This window comes from Sceloporus occidentalis, unplaced genomic scaffold (genome assembly GCF_023333645.1).
Source record: "Sceloporus occidentalis isolate IW3139 unplaced genomic scaffold, rSceOcc1.0.p SCAF_1, whole genome shotgun sequence".
Lineage (NCBI taxonomy): Eukaryota > Metazoa > Chordata > Lepidosauria > Squamata > Phrynosomatidae > Sceloporus > Sceloporus occidentalis.
This window is the reverse complement of record NW_028316981.1, coordinates 154698871-154718450: the sequence shown is the minus strand read 5'-3', so window position 1 is coordinate 154718450 and position 19580 is coordinate 154698871. Positions and strand designations below refer to the sequence as shown.

The window sequence follows — 19580 nt, the reverse complement described above, 5'->3', positions numbered from 1 at the left end:
AACTGTGGCTTCCAGCACTGTAGTCCAATGCTCAAACCACTACACCATGCTAGTTGCACTTGAATATTATTGCCTAATCCTTTCTGATTAATTATTTTAAACGTTGTGCCATGCCTTGGTCCAGCATGTGAAAAATGAGTTAGAATCATGGAGTTGGAAGATACCACAAGTGCCATCCAGTCCAGCTCCTTATCATGCAGGAATGTACAATCAATGAACCCCCAATTGATGGCCATTGATCCTCTGTTTAAAAATCACCAAAGAAGTAGTCACCACTACACTCCAAGGCAGTGTATCCCACTGTCAAACAGCTCTTACCACCAAGAAGTTATTCCTAATGTTTAGGTGAAATTTCTTTTTCTGTAGTTCGAATCCACTGCTCCGTGTCCTAGTCTCTGGAGCAGCAGAAAACAAGCCTGTTCCATCCTCAATATGACATCCTTTCAAATATTTAAACATGACTATCATGTCATGTTTAATTCTCTTCTCCAGGCTAAGCATACTGAGCTTCCTAAGCTGCTCTTTTATTAGTCATGGTTTCCAGACTTTTCCCCATTTTGGTGGCCCTCTGGACATATTTCAACTTGTCAATATCCTCCTTAAATTGTGGTTCCCAGAGCTGGACACTGTATTCTAGGTGAAGTCTGGCCAAAGCAGAGTAGAGTGGTGTGTTACTTCCTTTGACTTAGACACTACACTCCTCTTGATGCAGATGAGGATCATGTTGGATTTTTTTAGCTGATATGTCACACTATGACTCATGTTCAGCTTGTGGTCCATTAAGACTACAGTGGACCCTTGTTATACACTGGGGTTTGGTTCCAAGATCCCCCATGGGTAACAAAATCCATGGATGCTCAAGTCCCATTAAATATAATGACATAGAAAAATGGTGTCCCTTATAAAAAATGGAAAATCAAGGTTTGATATTTGAAATTTATACTTTTTTTGAATATTTTCAAACTGTGGATGTTTGAATCTGTGTATAAAAAATCCATGTATAAGAAGGGCCAACTGTACTAGATCCTTTTCACATGTACTGTTATCAAGCCAGGTGACATCCACCCTATATCAGTGCATTTCATTTTTTTTTTGTCTTACATTTCTTGCTGTCGAAATTCATTTTGTTTCAAAATTCATTTTGCTCTCTATTCTGGTAAAGTCATTTTAAATTAAGATCCTGTCCCCTCCTAATTTGGTGTAATCTACAAATTTGATAACCATACCCTCTATTCCATCATCCAACTCATTGATAAAGATGTTGAATAGTATTGGGTCCAGGACAGAACATTATGGTAGCCCAATAGTCAGTTTTCTCCAGGATGAAGAGGAACCCTTTGGGTTCGGTCTGTCAAGCATCTGTAGATCCACCTAACCATAGCATTGGCTAGCCCACATTTTACTACCTTGTATACAAGAGTATCATTGGGGACCTTGTCAAGGGCCTTACTAAAATCAAGATACATTCACAGCATCCCTTTTATTTACTAATCTAAGCCAATAATGGATTAATAATCTTTTTACTGTTTTTAAAAGCCAGCTTTTTCAAACGTTATGTTAATTATGCCATATTTGTGAAGAAACAGCAATTTCTTGCGTTGTATAAGACACTCTCCAAAGAATTGGGCCATTAAGCAAAGAGCTCCAGAAATTTCCATTTCAAGTGTAGCCCCTGAAAGAGACCAATTTTGACAGAGGCTGAAATGCCCTGGTTTTTTTTTAAAGTAATAAGAAAAGAAAGAAGCAACAATCTATCAGTATATAGGACCTTTCTCCCATTTTGCTTGTTCTTTTCAGCAGCCACCCCATGTTTCCCATAACATTTAGTTCTGCCTAAGAATGACAGTTATTTAAAGGCAGTATGAGTGGATGTGTACATGTTTATGTCTTAAATCAAGGTCTTACCCCCTTTATCCCCAACATTTTGTTTCTGGTTGAGAACCAGTATGTGTAGTGGTTTGAGCATTGGACTGTGACTTGAGACCAGGGTTTGAATCTCCACACTGCCATAAAAACCTTCTGAGTGACCTTGGGCAAGTCACACTCTCTCAGCCTCGGGGAGGGTAAACAAATTTTGTCTTGAAAACCCTATGATAGGTCACCTTAGGGTTGCCACAAGTCAGAAATGACTTGAAGGCACACGACAGCAACAACAAACCAGCCTAGGCATTTGAGCTTTGCCTCAAGGGCACACACTTATGTACTTTGCCAGCCAGCCTGAGAACCTAGAAAGACTCCAGGGAGCAGTTGCTATACATAAACACCCCAGAAACCTTAGACTCACAATGTAGCCTGAGCAGTTTGCCTCTGGTTAGGGTTGCCATAAGTCAGGACTTCAAACCGGGACAAATGTAGGGCAAGATTTTCAAATGTAGGACACATTTTTATAAAAATGGAGGACACACGAAAAAAATGATGATTTTTAAAAAATGTTCATATAAATGCATATTTCTTAGGCATGATCAAAATGGAGGACATTTTGGCATTATTCCTAGGCAGATGGCAGAAATGTACTTCCCTTTCTGGCCAAACCACCCTCCCCCCATTCCAAACAGCACATTTGGGCATTTCACATGACTTTTCTTAACATGGCCTCTTGCATATTTCAGAGGCTTATTCCATAACCAAACCCCTTGGGTTTAACACTTAGCATGGTTTAACATGGCTATGCATATTGAACATGTCAAGGTGGTTTCACAAGAAGTGGATTTGCCGTTTCAGGTTTCTTCCACCAACTGTACTTCTCAGAAGTGTCTACTTGGTCAAGGGAAAGCACAAAAAATACACCAAAAACACACCTTGGAAGGTGACACTGTCTTGCCTTCAGAAACAGTGTGTGCATGCCTCAGAAGCTGATTGATATCAATATCACCATCTTCATCATCATCACTATCACTGTCCAAGCAAGCCAGGCTTGTTGGCATTCAAAGCACCCACTTGCATTTTGGATAGTCACACCATCTCGACTTCAGAAGCGCATGCCTCAGAAGCTGATTGATATCAATATCACCATCTTCATCATCATCACTATCACTGTCCAAGCAAGCCAGGCTTGTTGGCATTCAAAGCACCCACTTGCATTTTGGATAGTCACACCATCTCGACTTCAGAAGCGCATGCCTCAGAAGCTGATTGATATCAATATCACCATCTATATCAATATCACCACCAGAAGGCTGGGTTGTATATATTTAATAACAAAAATAAAATAAAATAAAATAAAAAACCAAGGCTGGGTTGTATATATTTAATAACAAAAATAAAAAACCAAGGCTGGGTTGTATATTTTTAATAATATAAATATGTATTGAGACTATTAGCCGCTCTGATTGCCTTTTTGGCCGAAGGGTGGGGAATAAATACCATAAATAAATAAAAATAATTAATAAATATTTTTTTTAAAAAAAAAACAAAGACCGACCTGAACTGGCCACTCGCCTCCCCGCCTCCTCTCTTTCCTCCTCCTCCTTGTCATCAGTGGTTGAATTTCACACCAGGAAATGGTGCTTTTCCCTCCCCCTGGCCCAGAGGCCTATCCTCCTCCTCCTCCAAAGCTCCTGACACTGGCCAATGGCAGACTGGGGCTGGAAAAAGGCCAGCCCGTGCGCTTCTGCCATTGGACAGAAGGCTTAGGGGATGAGCGCTGCCCTTTAAGCCCTGTGCGCGGGCACGCAAGAGGGGCGAGCACGCGCTGCTGCCAGCCATGGCCCAGGCAAGTGCCGCGGGTGGTGCAGCAGCTGCGCTAGGGGAGGTGGAGGAGGAGTGGAGGAGGCGGAGGGCGGTGCTGCCATGGAGGAGGAGGAGGTGGGTGTCCGGCCAGTTGCGTTAGTGGCCACGGCAATGGCCGCGTGAGCGGGCCCAGCCTGGAGGCCGGGCCCAAAGCCGGGATTTGAGGTGAACCGGGGCGGGGCGGGCCCGGTTCCCCCAAAAACAGGATTGTCCCAGGGGCCGCCGAGATATGGCATCCCTACCTCTGGTAGAACTCTTCCTCAGTTCTTGTCCTGTTCCTTGGTGGCTGCCCCAGATGTAGACCTATGCCTGGTTTTAACTACACATCATCTTCTGCTCCATTATGACTGTCAGCCATCTGCCATGGGTTTGACCTCACCTGAGTTCTGACCTGAGTTATGGGTTCAGTGTGATTCTATTGCTCTTTTAATCAGCCAAATGCTCTGTAATCCTGAAGTCTGGCACATAAATTCAATAAAATAAAACATGGTCTAACATGTTTCCCCTCTTATTTGTAGAACTGTGTGAGAAAACGCAGGATGGCAGAACAGTGATCTACTGGGAAGTGAAGTTTCCTTTCCCCTTGACAAATAGAGATGTATCCTTTCAAATTTTGAATTAGAATTTTACTTTTAACATTTATAGCAATCAAACCTGATGCAAATCCTAATTGTTCACAGCACATTCAGAACGTTTAAATGGGGGACAAATTAAGCCTTACAGGAAAATTAAAAGGAGGATCTTGATTTATCTTCTTGAGCAAAATACTCCCTCTTATATCATAATTTAATATAGGCATGCTCTCTATATCTGCATTAATACATATGCTGCTTTTATAATATGTAATATTTTAAAAATCCTGATTAGTTCTTCAACTTCAGCCCAGTACGTTTTTATTCGTGAACGTCAAGATATGGAAGTTGATGGAAAGATGATCTATGTTGTATTGGCTAAAAGTGTGAATTCTTCTAAATTCCCAGAAAAGCCTGGGATTGTTAGAGTAAAGAATTATAGACAAAGTGTGGCCTTTCAAAGTGATGGCAAGAAAGGGTCCAAAGGTAAGAGGCCAATAAATAGCTTTTTAGAAATATCTACTTATAGCAGACAATTTACATTTCTTAAGTGGGATTAGATGGTGTAATGGAGGCTTCAGCTAATTCCCTTTAAGAATTTGTTGTGGGATCAATTATTTTTAACATATTCATGGATGTTCTGGAGGTCAGGATTAGCAGGAAAGTTACCAAAAAGTAACATAAAGGGGGTAGGACAGACAGAAGAGTTCTGCTGAGTATCTCCAGGCCCGGAAAGGTTCATATGGGAAGATAGGGTCTGTTAGATATTTGTATATATATGATTAAATAGACTGTACATCCTCCACCATGAAATTAATCTGTGTGGAATCAGCACAAGAGATTTTTCCAGTAAGATCAGTGACCCAATGAGATAAATGTCCATTCATGCTTTGGGGCAGGGAAGCTAAAGAGGCATTTTGAGTGGTTGGGTCTCCATATTTCCTTCTAATTGTATGCACAGCATGGCAGTGGTGGATAGGGAAAAACCTCTGAAGCTGAATGCTAGGAGATTCAGGACAGATAAAAGGAACTACTTAAACACACTGGATAGTCAAACAGTGGAACTAACTATCATGAAATATGGTGATGGCTGCAAATGTGTATCAGGTGGGCACAGAGCCACTGGGTTCTCCTACTGTCTCGTGGTGTGGCATGTGCTCTGGCCTCTCAGCTTGGCTGAGGCCCACTGCTGCTGCCATACCCCAGTCTCATTAAGAGGACCCCCCTTCAACCTGGCAGGGGGGAGCAGCAAATACCGTGACTCCATGCATTGGAACCAGTCCTCATGCCACACTACTTAAGTTCTAATTGAATACAATCAACAAAGCATGCAATTAACAATTCCTGACACATCAATAAAACTAGGCTGGGTTGGTTGGTGGGCAGGCAGCTGAAATAGGACTGGCTGGGAACTAAGCAGGCAGCTAATTAAGTATCCTCTTGGGGGACCAGAGGGAAAGCTCTGGCTCCTTTTTCTCCTGGTAAAACTCCTGCCCCCATCCTGTGTCCTGATTGGCTGCAAAACCCTGAAAATTCCTGCAAAGCTCATGGGTCTCTGGGATGAAGGCAGCTGTGCTGCAAAGGAAAAATGGCGGATCCCACTGTCTCTATCCCCACTGAGCTGCAAAGCCATCCCCTCCAACCCATAAGTGAGAGGGCTATTTATTTTCTTATGGCCCTAAGACTAGAAACATTTATCATTTTAGACATAAATCCCACAGTAATTTTCCAGGTTGACCTCTAAGGCAGATAATGCAGTTTTCCTAATGGGGACAAGTCTTCCACACCCTTATTCTGCCAGATTCTTTTGAAATCAGTTTCTGTTGGAGGGAAATGCATGGACTGCTGCATGCTCAGTAACTTGCCCATACTGCATGATGGAGAAGAAAATGGGATTGGCTAGACAGTAACATGCAGGGAATCATGAGCATTGCTGCAAACAGCCGTAGTGAATCCCACCTAGAAACATTTCTTCTTTCTTTGCTGCAATGAATTCTTTCACACTTGGGATAGAATTTATGAAGATTTTAAAACTATTCTCAATCCTACTTGTACAGTGTAGGAACATAAGAATTTTCTGGAGATGTGGCAGTGGGGAAAAGCTTTTCAGTTTCACATTGGCTTTTTGCAACATTTGCCCTGGGAACAGATAATGTGCAATTAATTGTGAACTTACTTGGATCAGCATCTGGGTGTGTAAAATATTGTGCCAGTGAAAAAGGAGAAAGGGTTTTTGCAGAGGATGTTCAGAAATAATGTAGTGTTTCAGTAGATAACTGTTACTACTGGGATAGAATAGTAGAAAAGTTTGTAGCAATAAGGAGACAAGTTCCCTGATATCCCTGGTTGTTAAAAGCAATCTAGAAACCTAGAATGGTTCCAAATGAAGCTTTCATGAAATCATTGCCTTCTTCCTTCACTGAATTTTACAGGTGATTCAGATAATATCTGGAAATGTCCTTAGTCTGAAAACAATACTACTAAGATGCCCACCAAATGCAAAATAACATCCATTTTTAAACGAAAGATCATTGACTGTATTTTGTTTATTTCTCTCTCTTTTTGTTTTAAAGTTTTCATGTCCTACTTTGATGATCCTGGTGGCAAGCTTCCTTCCTGGATGGTCAACTGGACAACCAAGGTAAGCAGGGTATTGGAATATGTGGGAAAGCAACTCAGTGGGCTATACCAATGATTCATTTTTCTGTTGGGAAAATTACATACTGGAAGTGGAAGAGTAGAGCCTAGAGCAAGAGTCCACATTTCTTTATTTCTGTTCCATTCCCCACTGCCATCTGTTTGCTAGTGTGAGCCACTGATTCCAAAATCTTTTTAACATTGAAGTCAATTACTGTAATGATATTCTTTGTCTACTTGCCTGTCGTGTTGCCTGCTTTGTATTTCCTACATATCAGTTGCATTTTCTCCCAACAGTGTTTATTTGCAGTAACCTCTTACTAAATTACTCAACCCACATTAGGCACTCAATTCTGTACACAGGCACAGAAATTTTTGTCGAACATTTGATTTAACTTTCATCTTTGAATTTCTGATCCTAACCAGTAGGGATGACCTGGTTAATGAGGTGCATGTGGTGGAATTCTTAGGTGGGAGTGACCGTGTTCGCCTGGAGTTTGTAATACAGTGGAAAGGAGAAGCCAGGCATAGTCAGAAACGAATACTAGACTTTAGAAGAGCTGATTTATGTAAATTTAGAGAAATACTGGGGATGATCCCATGGTCAGGAATACTAAAAGAGAAGGGAGCACAAGATGGATGGGAGTTTCTCAAAAGGGAGATACTGAAGGCACAAATTAAAACAGTTCCAGTGAGGAAGAAAAATGGGAGATGTCTCAAGAAACCAGCATGGATGACTAAGGAACTTTCATCTGAGCTAGGTTTTAAACGGAACATGTATAAGAAATGGAAAAATGGGGAAATCACCAAAGAGGAAATTCAAACAAATAGTGAGCACATGTAGGATTAAAGTCAGAAAAGCTAAAGTGCAAAATGAACTCAGGCTTGCCAAAGAGGTTAGGAACAATAAAAAGGACTTTTTGGAGTATGTCCACAGCAAAAGGAAAAAGAAGGAAATGGTCGAGCCACTGTGTGGAGAAGATGGCAAAATGCTAACAAAGGACAGAGAAAAGGTAGAATTACTCAACACCTTCTTATCTTAAGTCTTCTCAGAAAAGGCAAAGGGTACTCAACCTGAGGATAATGTAGCAGAGGACAGAATAGGGGAATTTCAGCATAGAATAAGTAAAGAGATAATACAGGAATAGCTTGTTAATCTAAATGAATATAAGTCTGCAGGACCAGATGAACTACATCCAAGGGTATTAAAAGAGCTGGCAAATGTAATATTGGAACCATCGGCAAAAATCTTTGAGAACTCCTGGAGAACAGGAGAAGTCCCAGCAGACTGGAGGAGGGCAAACATTGTCCCTATCTTCAAAAAGGGGAAAAAAGAGGATTCCAACAATTATCGTCCAGTTAGTCTGACATCAGTACCAGGAAAGATTCTGGAGCAGATCATTAAACAGAAAGTCTGTGAACATCTAGAAGGCAATTCCATAATCACAAAAAGTCAATATGGGTTTCAGAGAAACAAGTCATGCCAGAATAATCTGATCTCTCTTTTTTGATAAAATTACCAGCTTGGTAGATGAAGGGAATGCTGTGGATATAGTATATCTTGATTTCAGTAAGGCCTTTGACAAGGTTCCCCATGACATTCTTGCACTCAAGCTTGTAAAATGTGGGCTAGACAATGTAACTGTTACATAGATCTGTAATTGGTTGACTGGCCAAACTCAAAGAGTGCTCAACAATGGCTCCTTTTCATCCTGGAGAGAAGTGACCACTGGGGTCCCACATGGTTTTGTCCTGGGCCCAGTGCTATTCATCATGTTTATCAATGACTTGGATGACAGAATTAGGGGAATACTTATCAAATTTGCAGATGACCAAATTAGGAGGAATAGCTAATACCCCAGAGGACAGGATCAGAATTCAAAATGACCTGAATAGACTAGAAAACTGGGCCAAAGCTAACAAAATGAACTTCAACAGGGAGAAATGTAAGGTACTGCACTTAGGGCGGAAAAATTAAATGCACAGATGCAGATGAGGGACACCTGGCTGAATGAAACTACATGTGAAAGGGATCCACAAATGGAACATGAGTCAACAATGTGATGCAGCAGCTAGAAAGGCCAATGCAATTTTAGGCTACATCAATAAAAGTATAGATCAAGGGAAGTAATAGTGTCACTCTATTCTTCTTTGGTCAGACCCCGCCTGGAATATTGTGTCCAGTTCTGGGCACCACAATTCAAAAAGGATGTTGAGAAACTGGAGCATGACCAAAGGAGGGTGACTAAAATGGTGAAAGGTCTGGGAACCATGCCCTATGAGGAACGATTTAGGGAGCTGGGGATGTTTAGGCTGGAGAAGAGAAGGTTAAGAGGTGATATGATAGCCCTGTTTAAATATTGAGGAGGGAGCAAACTTGTTTTCTGCTGCTCCAGAGAATAGGACCTGGAACAATGGATGCAAGATACAGAAAAAGAGATTCCACCTAAACATTAGGAGGAACCTCGTGACAGTAAGAGCTGTTAGACAGTGGAACACACTCCTTTCGAGAGTGGTGGAGTCTCCCTTCTTGGAGATCTTTAAACAGAGGCTGGATGGCCACCTGTCAGGTATGCTGTGATTGAGAGTTCTTGCATGGCAGGGGGTTGGACTGGATGGCCCTTGTGGTCTCTTCCAACTCTAGCATTCTATTATGTTTTGCACATCATCATTATTCCTTGAGTTATCCACCTCTTCAACCACTGCCAAAAAACATGAAGACCTCTACATTCCACACTGGCACCAAGTGTAGAGACCTTCAATCTAGTTGCTCTCATGGTTCCTGTGTGAGAAACTTTATTTGTCTAATCACACCACTGGACATCACCATTCTTGAATCATGGCTTGCACCACAGACATCCTGTGTCTGAACTTATCCACCCTCAATAACACCATTGTAGTGGCTTTAGATGCAAAAAGGTATAATAACAAAAATTAATTTATTAAACAAAAGTTCAACATACAGCCAAATATTACCTAATTAACACATCTAAATCATGACCAACCCTAACTATGTAACTCTAGCTTGCATTTCTCTCTCATATTTCAAACTTGACAGACTTAGACTTGTACCTGTCACTTTCTGGCATAAATCCTAGCCTTTAAAATTCCCTCCAGACATTCAGCCAATCAGCTATCTTCAAATTTTCAGCAGGGGCTATGTAGCCTTCCTTTATTGTTGACTTTCATGATGGTCCCAAGAAGAATCTTGGGCAACGGAGGGACCTCTGGCCCATTCAGAGGGGGACAAGCAGCATGGTGAGGGGAAAAACTCCAAGAGCTTGCCCTCAGCAGGGGTTGGCAGTACAGGGAAAATTGATTGCTAGAGAAGGGAGCACTCAGGTATGAGCAGAGCACCAAATAGAGGACAGGCACCCAGTGATGGGAAAAAGCTACCCCAATCTACGGACTGAGTGAGCCTGTTGAAATTTGTCTACTTGTTGACCTGATGAATGAACATCATGTCTCATGAACCTCCCTCCCACTGCCTCAGAGATGCAGTTCCTAAACCCTAAGTGGGTTTTCCTTGATCTAAATCACTAATCTAAGACATTTATGTCTCTTTGGGCTTAGATGTGCTTAGAACAAAAGACAGTGCTTCAGTGCTGACCCCTATGTTAAATCTATGTATTTTGAATTATGTCAATGATTGTGGCTGTTGCACTGCAAGAGATTACAGTGTTTCACCGAGTATTTTTAAAAAAGGTTTAAGAAAGAATAGTGTGCATTATGCATTGCCACTCCATACACATAATGCTTGTTTAAGCCAGCAATGAGGTTGTATGTTTGGGGTTTTATTGTATGGGGTGGAGGTGAGGAATAGGTGAACACAGCAAAAATAATAAAAGCTATTAAAAAAATTAGTCATTACTTCCTAGAGGGATAAATGCTATGCCATTCTTCTTACAGACTGGTGTGCCGAACTTCTTGAAAGACATGCAAAAAGCTTGCCATACCTATCAGAAGAGAAAAAAGTCAAAGGTTTAAAAGTGTACTTTCCAAAGTTGGGCACTTGAATGGATCATCGGCTATGACACATCACTGACTAACATCTGCATTCTGGGATGGTAATCATGAGCCATGTACGTTCCCGGGCATATGAAATGGAACATATTAAACTTTTTTTTTCATTTTCCATCTGTTTGATGTACTGCCCCCTTATTATTAATAATAATAATCATCTTTTAATGGCTTTCAGAGACGACATATGAAGGATGCTGTTTGTGAATCCCACCCCTATTCTTATGATTGTCTTTGAAAATTAGGGTTCTGAAGTGCATACACAATTCCTCTCTCCCCAGGGACTTCTGGAGCCATTGCAGTGGGGGGAATAGTTCTATGTCCAATAGAGTTCTGCATGCACAGCTACTCCCTCCCTTGGAATTAATAAGGAAACCCACATTGCGTCAAGTTTCTGCTTTTGATTTCTTCCCAGCATCAGCTGTAGTTACAATAAGTGGAGGTGCAGCCACAGACAGAACTGTAAAATAAAATCCTTTTATTTGTCCTATTCAGTAGGAGTTATTCATCTAGTGTCTAATTGGTCAAACAAAAGGTATTATCTTGATTGTTCAATTAAAATCTTTCAGCTTTCAAGGAACTATTTTATGAGATTCTTCCTTTAAAAAAATTAAAAGTAGGCAATATTTTGATGGAGCAGTCAAGATAATATCTTCTATTGGATATCCATTGGTCGCAGTCCAATGGAAGTTATAGAAGTTCCATTAAAATCAGTTATTAGTGACTGAATCCCATTAATTTTAGTAGAAATTATCAGTGTTCTCTGGATTGGCCACACTGTGGGAAGAATTTCAAATGTCCTGTTTTTATCTGAACAGATTAAAAATACTTAGCAGTTTGGAAGAAATACTATACAGTGGTCTTGAAATCCCGAAAGTAAAAACATGCGCTTTAATGCTTCTTTGGACCTCTCCAGACAGGCCTAAAGTGCGCCCTTGACATATGCTAAGGGTTGGCAAGGGTGCACCACCCATACGTGCCTCACCCCTAGCACGTGACAAGGGCATCAAAATGGTGGCGCCCTGTACACATGGGTGCTGCCATTTTCACGCGATGGATTCTGCACGTCCCGGCATCATTGTGCGCACTGCAGTGTCACAATCGTGCCACAAGAAGAATCCGCTTTTTGCGGGGGTTTTTTGCTGCGTGAGGGAGTCGCACGGTTTGTCTGCTGCAGCTCCCTCGCACACCAAAACAAGGCGTCAGTAGCCCGCCCTTTTTGGGTGGTCTGGATCACGCCTTTGTGACCACTTTAATGCTGGGTTTTGTGTGACATGGTGTGAAATCATTTCACGTAATGAGGCAATTTTTCCAGGATATTCACGAGATAAACTACTGATCTCCTTCGTGTGATAAACTCTTAGTTCTGAAGACCTGCAGACTCACAAAAATAGCTAATACCATGTGCTCACCTTCCCCAACCTGATGTCCATCATATGCTTCGAACTTCCTTGCCTATTAGCCAGGATTAGCATGGCCAGTGGACAGGGAAGATGGCAATTACAGTTGAACAAGTCTGTTTGGGAAGACCATCCTAGGTACGTATCATTTTATTTTACTTTTGCTCTAAATATCTTCTTCGTACAAAGATGACTGTGCCAAATAACCATGAATAATTAATTGTATCAGAAGATTCTTCTATATAATCATAAAACTCTTTTTTGCCCAGTGTTCCAACTGAAGGTTGGTGGTAGTCCTTACCTTTTTTTAATTTTTTAAAATTCATTTAAAAAAAAGATATAAAAACAGACATACATTCCATTTCCATACAAACACAAACTTACATTACACTGGTTACAAAGACATGTCTTACTACATCCATTCATTACTTCCTACTGCTGGATTGGAGATGCTTTCATCTCTCCCTTATCTGGTTTAATGGTTATATTTAATTAAATAAAATAGTCCTTCTTTCCTTATTTAAATACATCAGGCTTTCCCATTTACCCTAAAATTTATTCTCGGATCCACTTTAATTAAAGATATTTTTGAATTTATCTGCTTTAGTCTAACTCAACTCCCAGGGTTGCTATTTTTCCCCAGTTTGATCAGAGATAGTCTGTTATTTCTTCCCATTCTTCTTTATACTTGTTGGAGTTCTCATTTCTTAGTCCTTTAGACAGTTTGTCCATCTTAAGTAGATCAAGGAGTTTAAATGCCCATTCTTCAGTCATTGGGATCTCATTCATTTTCCACTTCTTCACATAAATTATTCTCACTGCTGATAACATATAAAATAAGATTTACCCATCTTTCTTTCTATTGCTTCTTCCAACATATTTAACAAAAAACTTCTGGGGTGAGTTCAAATCAATTTTTATAATTTTTTTTGATTTCAAAAAAATATTTGCTTCCAATATTTTCTTGCCTTCTCACATGTCCACCACATGTGGAAGATTATACCCTTTTCTTTCCCACATTTCCAACATAAATTACTGCCATTCCTATACATTTTACATACTTTGGCATCAAATACCATCTAAAATATATTTTGTAATAACTTTCTTTGACGTTTTGACAACTAGTATACCCCAATCTCTTTTTCCACGTTAATTCCCATCGATCTAGCTCAAGTGTATATCCAAAATTTTGCAACCATTTGATCATGTTTTCCTTCACAATTTCCTCCTCTGTGTAGATTTTCAGAAGACGTTTATATAATCTAGATAGTAGAGCTTTCTCATTGGAAAATAATTCTTCCTCCAAATCAGTATTGTTTTCCCCAATTCCTTCATTTTTTTTGTCAGTGCTATATCTTTCCCTTAACTGCCTGTAAAAAAATCAGGAACAATCCAATCCTTCCTCTCTAAGGACTTCCAGTTGTTTTATTTTATAGTTCATACCATTGCCTGTTATAATATCTTTATATTTAATCCAGTTTCCCCCAGTTGGTTGATTGTATTTGAAAAGTGCTTCGTGGGGGGATGGCCATAAGGGTATCGTAGGGCAAATTCTTTGCTTATATCTTTTCCACACTCTCAATAGAGACCTCCATACAAAATGGTTATTGAAGTCTTGGTTTGCTCATTCTTTATTATAAAACAAAAAGGCATGCCAACCAAATCTTAAATTCACGCTTTCTAAATTCAAAAGTTCTTTATCCCCAAATGGAGCCAGTTTTTCACCCATATCAAGCTTGATGCCTCATAATACAATTTGAGATTTGGTAGGGTGAACCCACCCCTTTCTTTCGCATCTTGAAGATATTTTAATTTTAATCTAGTTTTTCCCCCAATTCCAGATAAATTTAGTTATTTCTTTTTGCCACTCTTTAAAGGGGACATCATTTTTAACACAGGTAAGGTCTGAAACAAAAAAAAGAAATTTTGATAGAACACTCATCTTAATGGTTGCCACTTTCCCCAAAAGAGATAAATTCAGTTTTGTCCATCTCCTTAACTCTCCTTTTGTAGTTCCCCACATTCTTTTATAATTATTTGCAAACAGATCAGAATTTTTGGTGGAGATCCTTATCCCCAAATATTTTAACATTTTACTTGTTTTTAAACCCGTCGTCCTGTTAATCTCCTCCTGATTCAAATTTTTTGTCAATATTGTGGGTTTTTTCTTTATTAAGTTTTAACCCTGATATTAATTCATTTTTTTTAATTCTCCCATCAATTCTTTAGTGTCATGTAGTGGGTTACTAACAGAGACTATGAGGTCATCTGCGAATGCTCTGGTCTTGTATTCCATACCTTTAATCTTTATTCCCTTTATATTATGGTTACCCCTTATATCTTGCAACAATGCTTCCATAACAATCACAAATAAGAGAGGTGAGAGGGGACATCCCTGCCTTGTCCCTTTACATATCTTTATCCCATTTATCCTTTCTCCATTTATATTTATTTGGGCATATTGCTCTGAATAAATTGTTCTAACCCAATTGATAAATTCATTCCCCATTTCCATCTTAACTAACATTTCAAATAATAATCTTCTATGAGCCACAGATATGATAACAACATTAAATAGCTTTGGAAGAGCCATTTCTTTACAAGTCTTGTAGGGATTTGCTCTCTATTAATCTTGCAGTGAAATCTGAGGTGTTATAGGAAACACTCAAGACGCAAAATTAGGACCGCATGTTAGAGTTTGTAAGCAAATCCCCACAAAAGCAGCCAGCAAGAAGAGATTTTCTCATACCTTCTAAAGATCTGTAGTTGACTGCTAAACTGTATGATACTGGAAAGCTCTGCCTCCATCTTCCCACACTTTTCTGTTCCATTAGTTCTGAAACTAGCCAATGACCTGCTTGAGAATTAAAAGGTTGGCCAGATGTTTCCTGATCACAACCCAGCTTCCCAGTTTCCCTTTGCACATCTTCTTGCAAGAGGCAGGGCTCTGATGAGTGCATATCTGACATCATTTCAAAAAACTGACAGTTGGGTTGGTGGGAATCTTTTCCTTACTGTATATGTTCTTCTTCCTCTGATGCTTCAGACAGTATAAAAGTGAAAACAAACCCTAACACAAAGAGAGGCTTACGTTGAAAATCTCTGGCTTGTCAGCATGAAGGTTGTTTTCACAACTGATGCTTCTTTGGTTTGGGGTTCAATAACAAATGTGCATATAGTATAAAAAGAAATGCTTCCTATTTTCTGTACTTCATCAACATTAAAAATGACACACTGAGCCAATTAATATGCTACATAGTAAACAAATGTAGGCTTCTTAAACTATAGAGTCAACATGGAGCCACAACCAGTTCTTGAAAATCGTATCTGGATGATACATGCATAATTTAGAGGTGCATTGGTACATTTACCTTTTAAAATTTTCGTTAAAAGACATAAATATACTCACCCATGTGAAATTGTCCATGTTACCAATTCATCTTTTTCTCTTGCTCTTGTAAGCTTATCAATCTGTATCATTATGGCTTTGGGAAGGGCATTGTTCCAGCTGTTGGCACCTTGTGGAATTTTTTTAGCCTAATAATGTGATGGAAATGAGAATATGCTTCCCTATAGTATAATTAAACAACATATGCTTCCTTATACTATAATTAAATAAAATCAAGAGCTCTTTTTGGTTCAATTGTGCTTACTTCCTCCAGCACCTTTGGGATTAGTCTCTTGAGTTTGTTGGGCCTGTTACAGACAGCCAAAATAAAACTGCTTTGAGTCACAGTGGAGGTATGGTGTTTCAATGATGCATGTGTCCTAAGAGTCTAGAGGTCGCACCAAAGCCACGCTCCAGCCCTAAGGACTGGAGTGTGGCTTTGGTGTGGCTTCTGGACTCTTAGGACGCATGCATCATTGAAACACCATACCTCCACTGTGACTCGAAGCAGCTTTATTTTGGCAGCTTGGTTTGGTATTTTGCTTCAGCTGTTGTTTCTTCTCAGTGTTTCAACACTTGTCCAAGTAGCTGACCCTCTACTTCTATGATCATGAAGATTTTTGCCAGCTGTTGTGAGTTCTAATCAGCTGTAAAGATTAAGTATTCAGAAGAGGGATTCAACTGTAAATGTGCACAGTGCTACTTATACCATTGTTCCTTAGTCACGTTTTAATAAATTGCTGAATGATGGGTATTGGTACTTCCACTTTATGAACAGTTGAAAGGTCTACCCATGACCTTTCTTTGCTCTGTGAAAATAGTGTATGAATTGGTTCTCAGATCCCAAATAATTATCTTACTTAAACAAACTTAAGGTCCATTTCCAGCACTAGCCAGCACCGATACTTCTGCATCCTTACCATTGGGGCATAAGCCAAACGACCTTTTCTGTTGTTTACTCTCTGGTATTTAGAGGTAAAGTGTCACTGTATAGAGTTTCCATTTACTAATCATGGCCATTCTGATAGGTTTAACTTCCACAAATCCTTTCAATATTTTAAAGTTATCTGTGCCACTGATGAGTAATCACATCTATCTGAAAAATATTTAAAGAGGCACTTTTCTTTGTCAGTCTGCAACTTCTCTACTGTCAGCTTCCTTTTATGACCCTGCATGAAAGAGACAAATCCCTCTGTTCTGGTCATGCTGTTGATTATTACATTGTCCTCCCTTGATCAAGATAGTTACAGTTATTTGGGTCTAGAACTGCTGCCAAAAATGATGAGTTAGAAACAATACCTCTTTCCTCAGGTATGTGCTCAAGCTAAACTAAGAGCCTAGCCAATGCATAGGTACAGAAAGAGCCAACTTTACACTGTTTGGTGGACTACAAACCCTTGATACATTTTATCTAAATACAAAGGGAAGCAGAAGTAACGAACCCATGGGTCTCCATCCCCCCATAAGCATAGGGAAAAGTAAAAACTACAACAACTACTAATATCAGATATGATTCCCCAAGAATGTGCTGTGAATAAGGCCACGGACTTTTCATTCTGGCAGACCTGGATTCAAAGTCGGTTGTTTTAGCTACATCTTTTGATCAGCCAGTGCAATACGTCTTGAGGGAGTTATTTGTGTACTTCACTCTCTACTTGGTTTGTGTGTAGTCAAGAATTCTCTACTGTTTTTGAGGGTGCAAAATGGGTCAAGATGGTACCACACATCCAAACAATGTAAATTGCCACAATAGTATTGTTTCTTGTTTCTTCCTGCCTTCAAGTCATGATCAGAGTACGCTTTACTTCTCAAGGACATAGGCCTGGTTTTCATTTGTACAAAACATCTTTTTTCCCTTAATGTGTAAGGACATTATGTTCTTGGTTGTTTCTTTAAACAAAATTATATAAACTAGACTTAAAAAGCCCCCAAACTATAAACACATCCTTTCCCAAAGATTCTGTTAACTTGCACGCATGCCTATGCAGCTGTTGAACAGAAAAGTGAAATTACAAATTATGACAGGATACTGGGACTATTGGGTTGAATTTGTCCTAACAAGGCCTAGTTTGAGATGGGTCTGATTTAACACATTAAATTTAGGTCCAGTTCAAACCGAATACGGTTGCTGTTCAATAAACATAAATAAATAAATAAATAAATAAACTGAGGGAAGCAGCACCTGGACAGAGGCTGCACAATAGAGTGGCCATGACAGAAACCTAGAGGAAGCTGTTGGGTGCTGGAATCTAGTAGGCCAGGAAAGAAGATCAAAGCCTTAGGAAAGAGACTCAGGTAGAGTGTAGGATCCAAGGGCACTGGGATCTCTTCACCACTTCCAGAGCACAATAGTCTAGAATGACAGGCAATTTGGGAAATGAAAGCAGTGGGGACACAACAAATTGCTTTTATCTGAGAAGTCACATCAGCATTTGGTTTCCTTTTTCCTGATATTATGCAAAAGGAGAGAGAGAGAATGAGAGCAAGAGGCAGATGATTTGCCTGAAAATTAAGTTACTGCATTTCTGCTAAATCATCCTATTGGTAGAGGAGAATGACAATCGGCAAAAGGAAGTCTGAGGTAATGAGTGAAATGAACAACTCAGTGCAATTAATTGAGTGTGCTGATGTCGTTGATGAGGAAAAAAGTTTGGGGACTAGGAGAGAATCTTGTTCATATCTCAGATAAGGATGGGATGGGAATGGCCTTATCCTTGCTGGTTGACCTCATAGCATGCTAGGAAAAGGAAAGCAACCTTTTTAAAAAACCCATAATGCAGCCAGCTTGGCCTGATAAGCTTTTCAACGACAGTCACCATTATCTCAAGTTCAATAGGACTCGTGTTATGTGAAGATCTACTGGTGTTGATATCGGGGTATATACCACATTTAAAATGATTGTGTGTATAATAATAATAATAATAATAATAATAATAATAGTGATAAAATTTATTTATATACCGCTTTTCCAAAACTGATCAAAGCGGTGCACAACAAAGAATACAAAATACAATAATCAAAAATAACAACATGATATATACATAACATTAAAACTTGACAATAAAAATTCAATCACAATTTAAAACCATAAAAACCATATCAAAGCCAGCTGAGTTGATAATCAATGGTACAAGATACATATCAGGGGGGAACCACACATATCAAGGCACATGAGGGAAAGCTTGACGGAAAAAGAAGGTCTTGAGTCTCTTTTTAAAGAGATCCAGGGAGGTGATGGAGCGGAGCTCATTGGGAAGGGTGTTCCAAATTTGTGGGGCCGAGATGGAAAAGGCCCTTTGCGAGGTCGACGCATATCTCGCAGTTGGCACCCTCAGCAAATTCTTCCCGGCTGACCTGAGTGTGCGGGGCGGATTATATGGGGAGAGGTGGTCCTCCAAGAAACCTGGGCCCAAGCCATTTAGCGCTTTATAGGTAATTACCAACACCTTGTATTGCGCCCGGAAGCGAATGGGCAGCCAATGAAGATCTTGTAAGATGGGCGTTATATGGTCAGCTCTAGAACAATCGGCGACCAATCTTGCTGCCATATTCTGCACTAATTGAAGCTTCCGGGATTGGTACAAAGGTTGCCCCATGTAGAGTGCATTACAGAAATCCAATCAAGAGGTTACCAGAGCGTGTACCACAGTTTCAAGGTCCCCCAGCCCAGATAGGGTCGCAGCTGGCGTATTAGCCAAAGCTGATAACAGGCGCTTCTGACCGTCGCATCCACTTGAGATGTCAATTGGAGCTACGGGTCCAGAAGCACTCCCAAGCTGCGAACTGAGTCCTTCAGGGGGAGCGTGACCCCATTCAGGACAGGTGGAGAAATTT

At 40.0% G+C, this 19580-nt stretch overlaps 1 protein-coding gene across 2 annotated transcripts in view; it reads left to right on the top strand.

The window, feature by feature from the left end:
* LOC149322473 (phosphatidylcholine transfer protein-like) overlaps window positions 1-11075 on the top strand; it is a 30059-nt gene extending 18984 nt beyond the window's left edge. Inside the window, exons 3-6 of one of the 2 annotated variants that reach the window (XM_089478289.1) lie at window positions 4248-4327; window positions 4616-4787; window positions 6875-6942; window positions 10848-11075. In XM_089478289.1, the coding sequence (XP_089334415.1) occupies window positions 4248-4327; window positions 4616-4787; window positions 6875-6942; window positions 10848-10925 (398 nt within the window). In that variant the 3' untranslated portion in view covers window positions 10926-11075. The remainder of the gene's footprint in view (window positions 1-4247; window positions 4328-4615; window positions 4788-6874; window positions 6943-10847) is intronic. The other variant, XM_089478280.1, reaches the window with a different exon arrangement.
* The last annotated feature ends 8505 nt before the right edge of the window (window positions 11076-19580 follow it).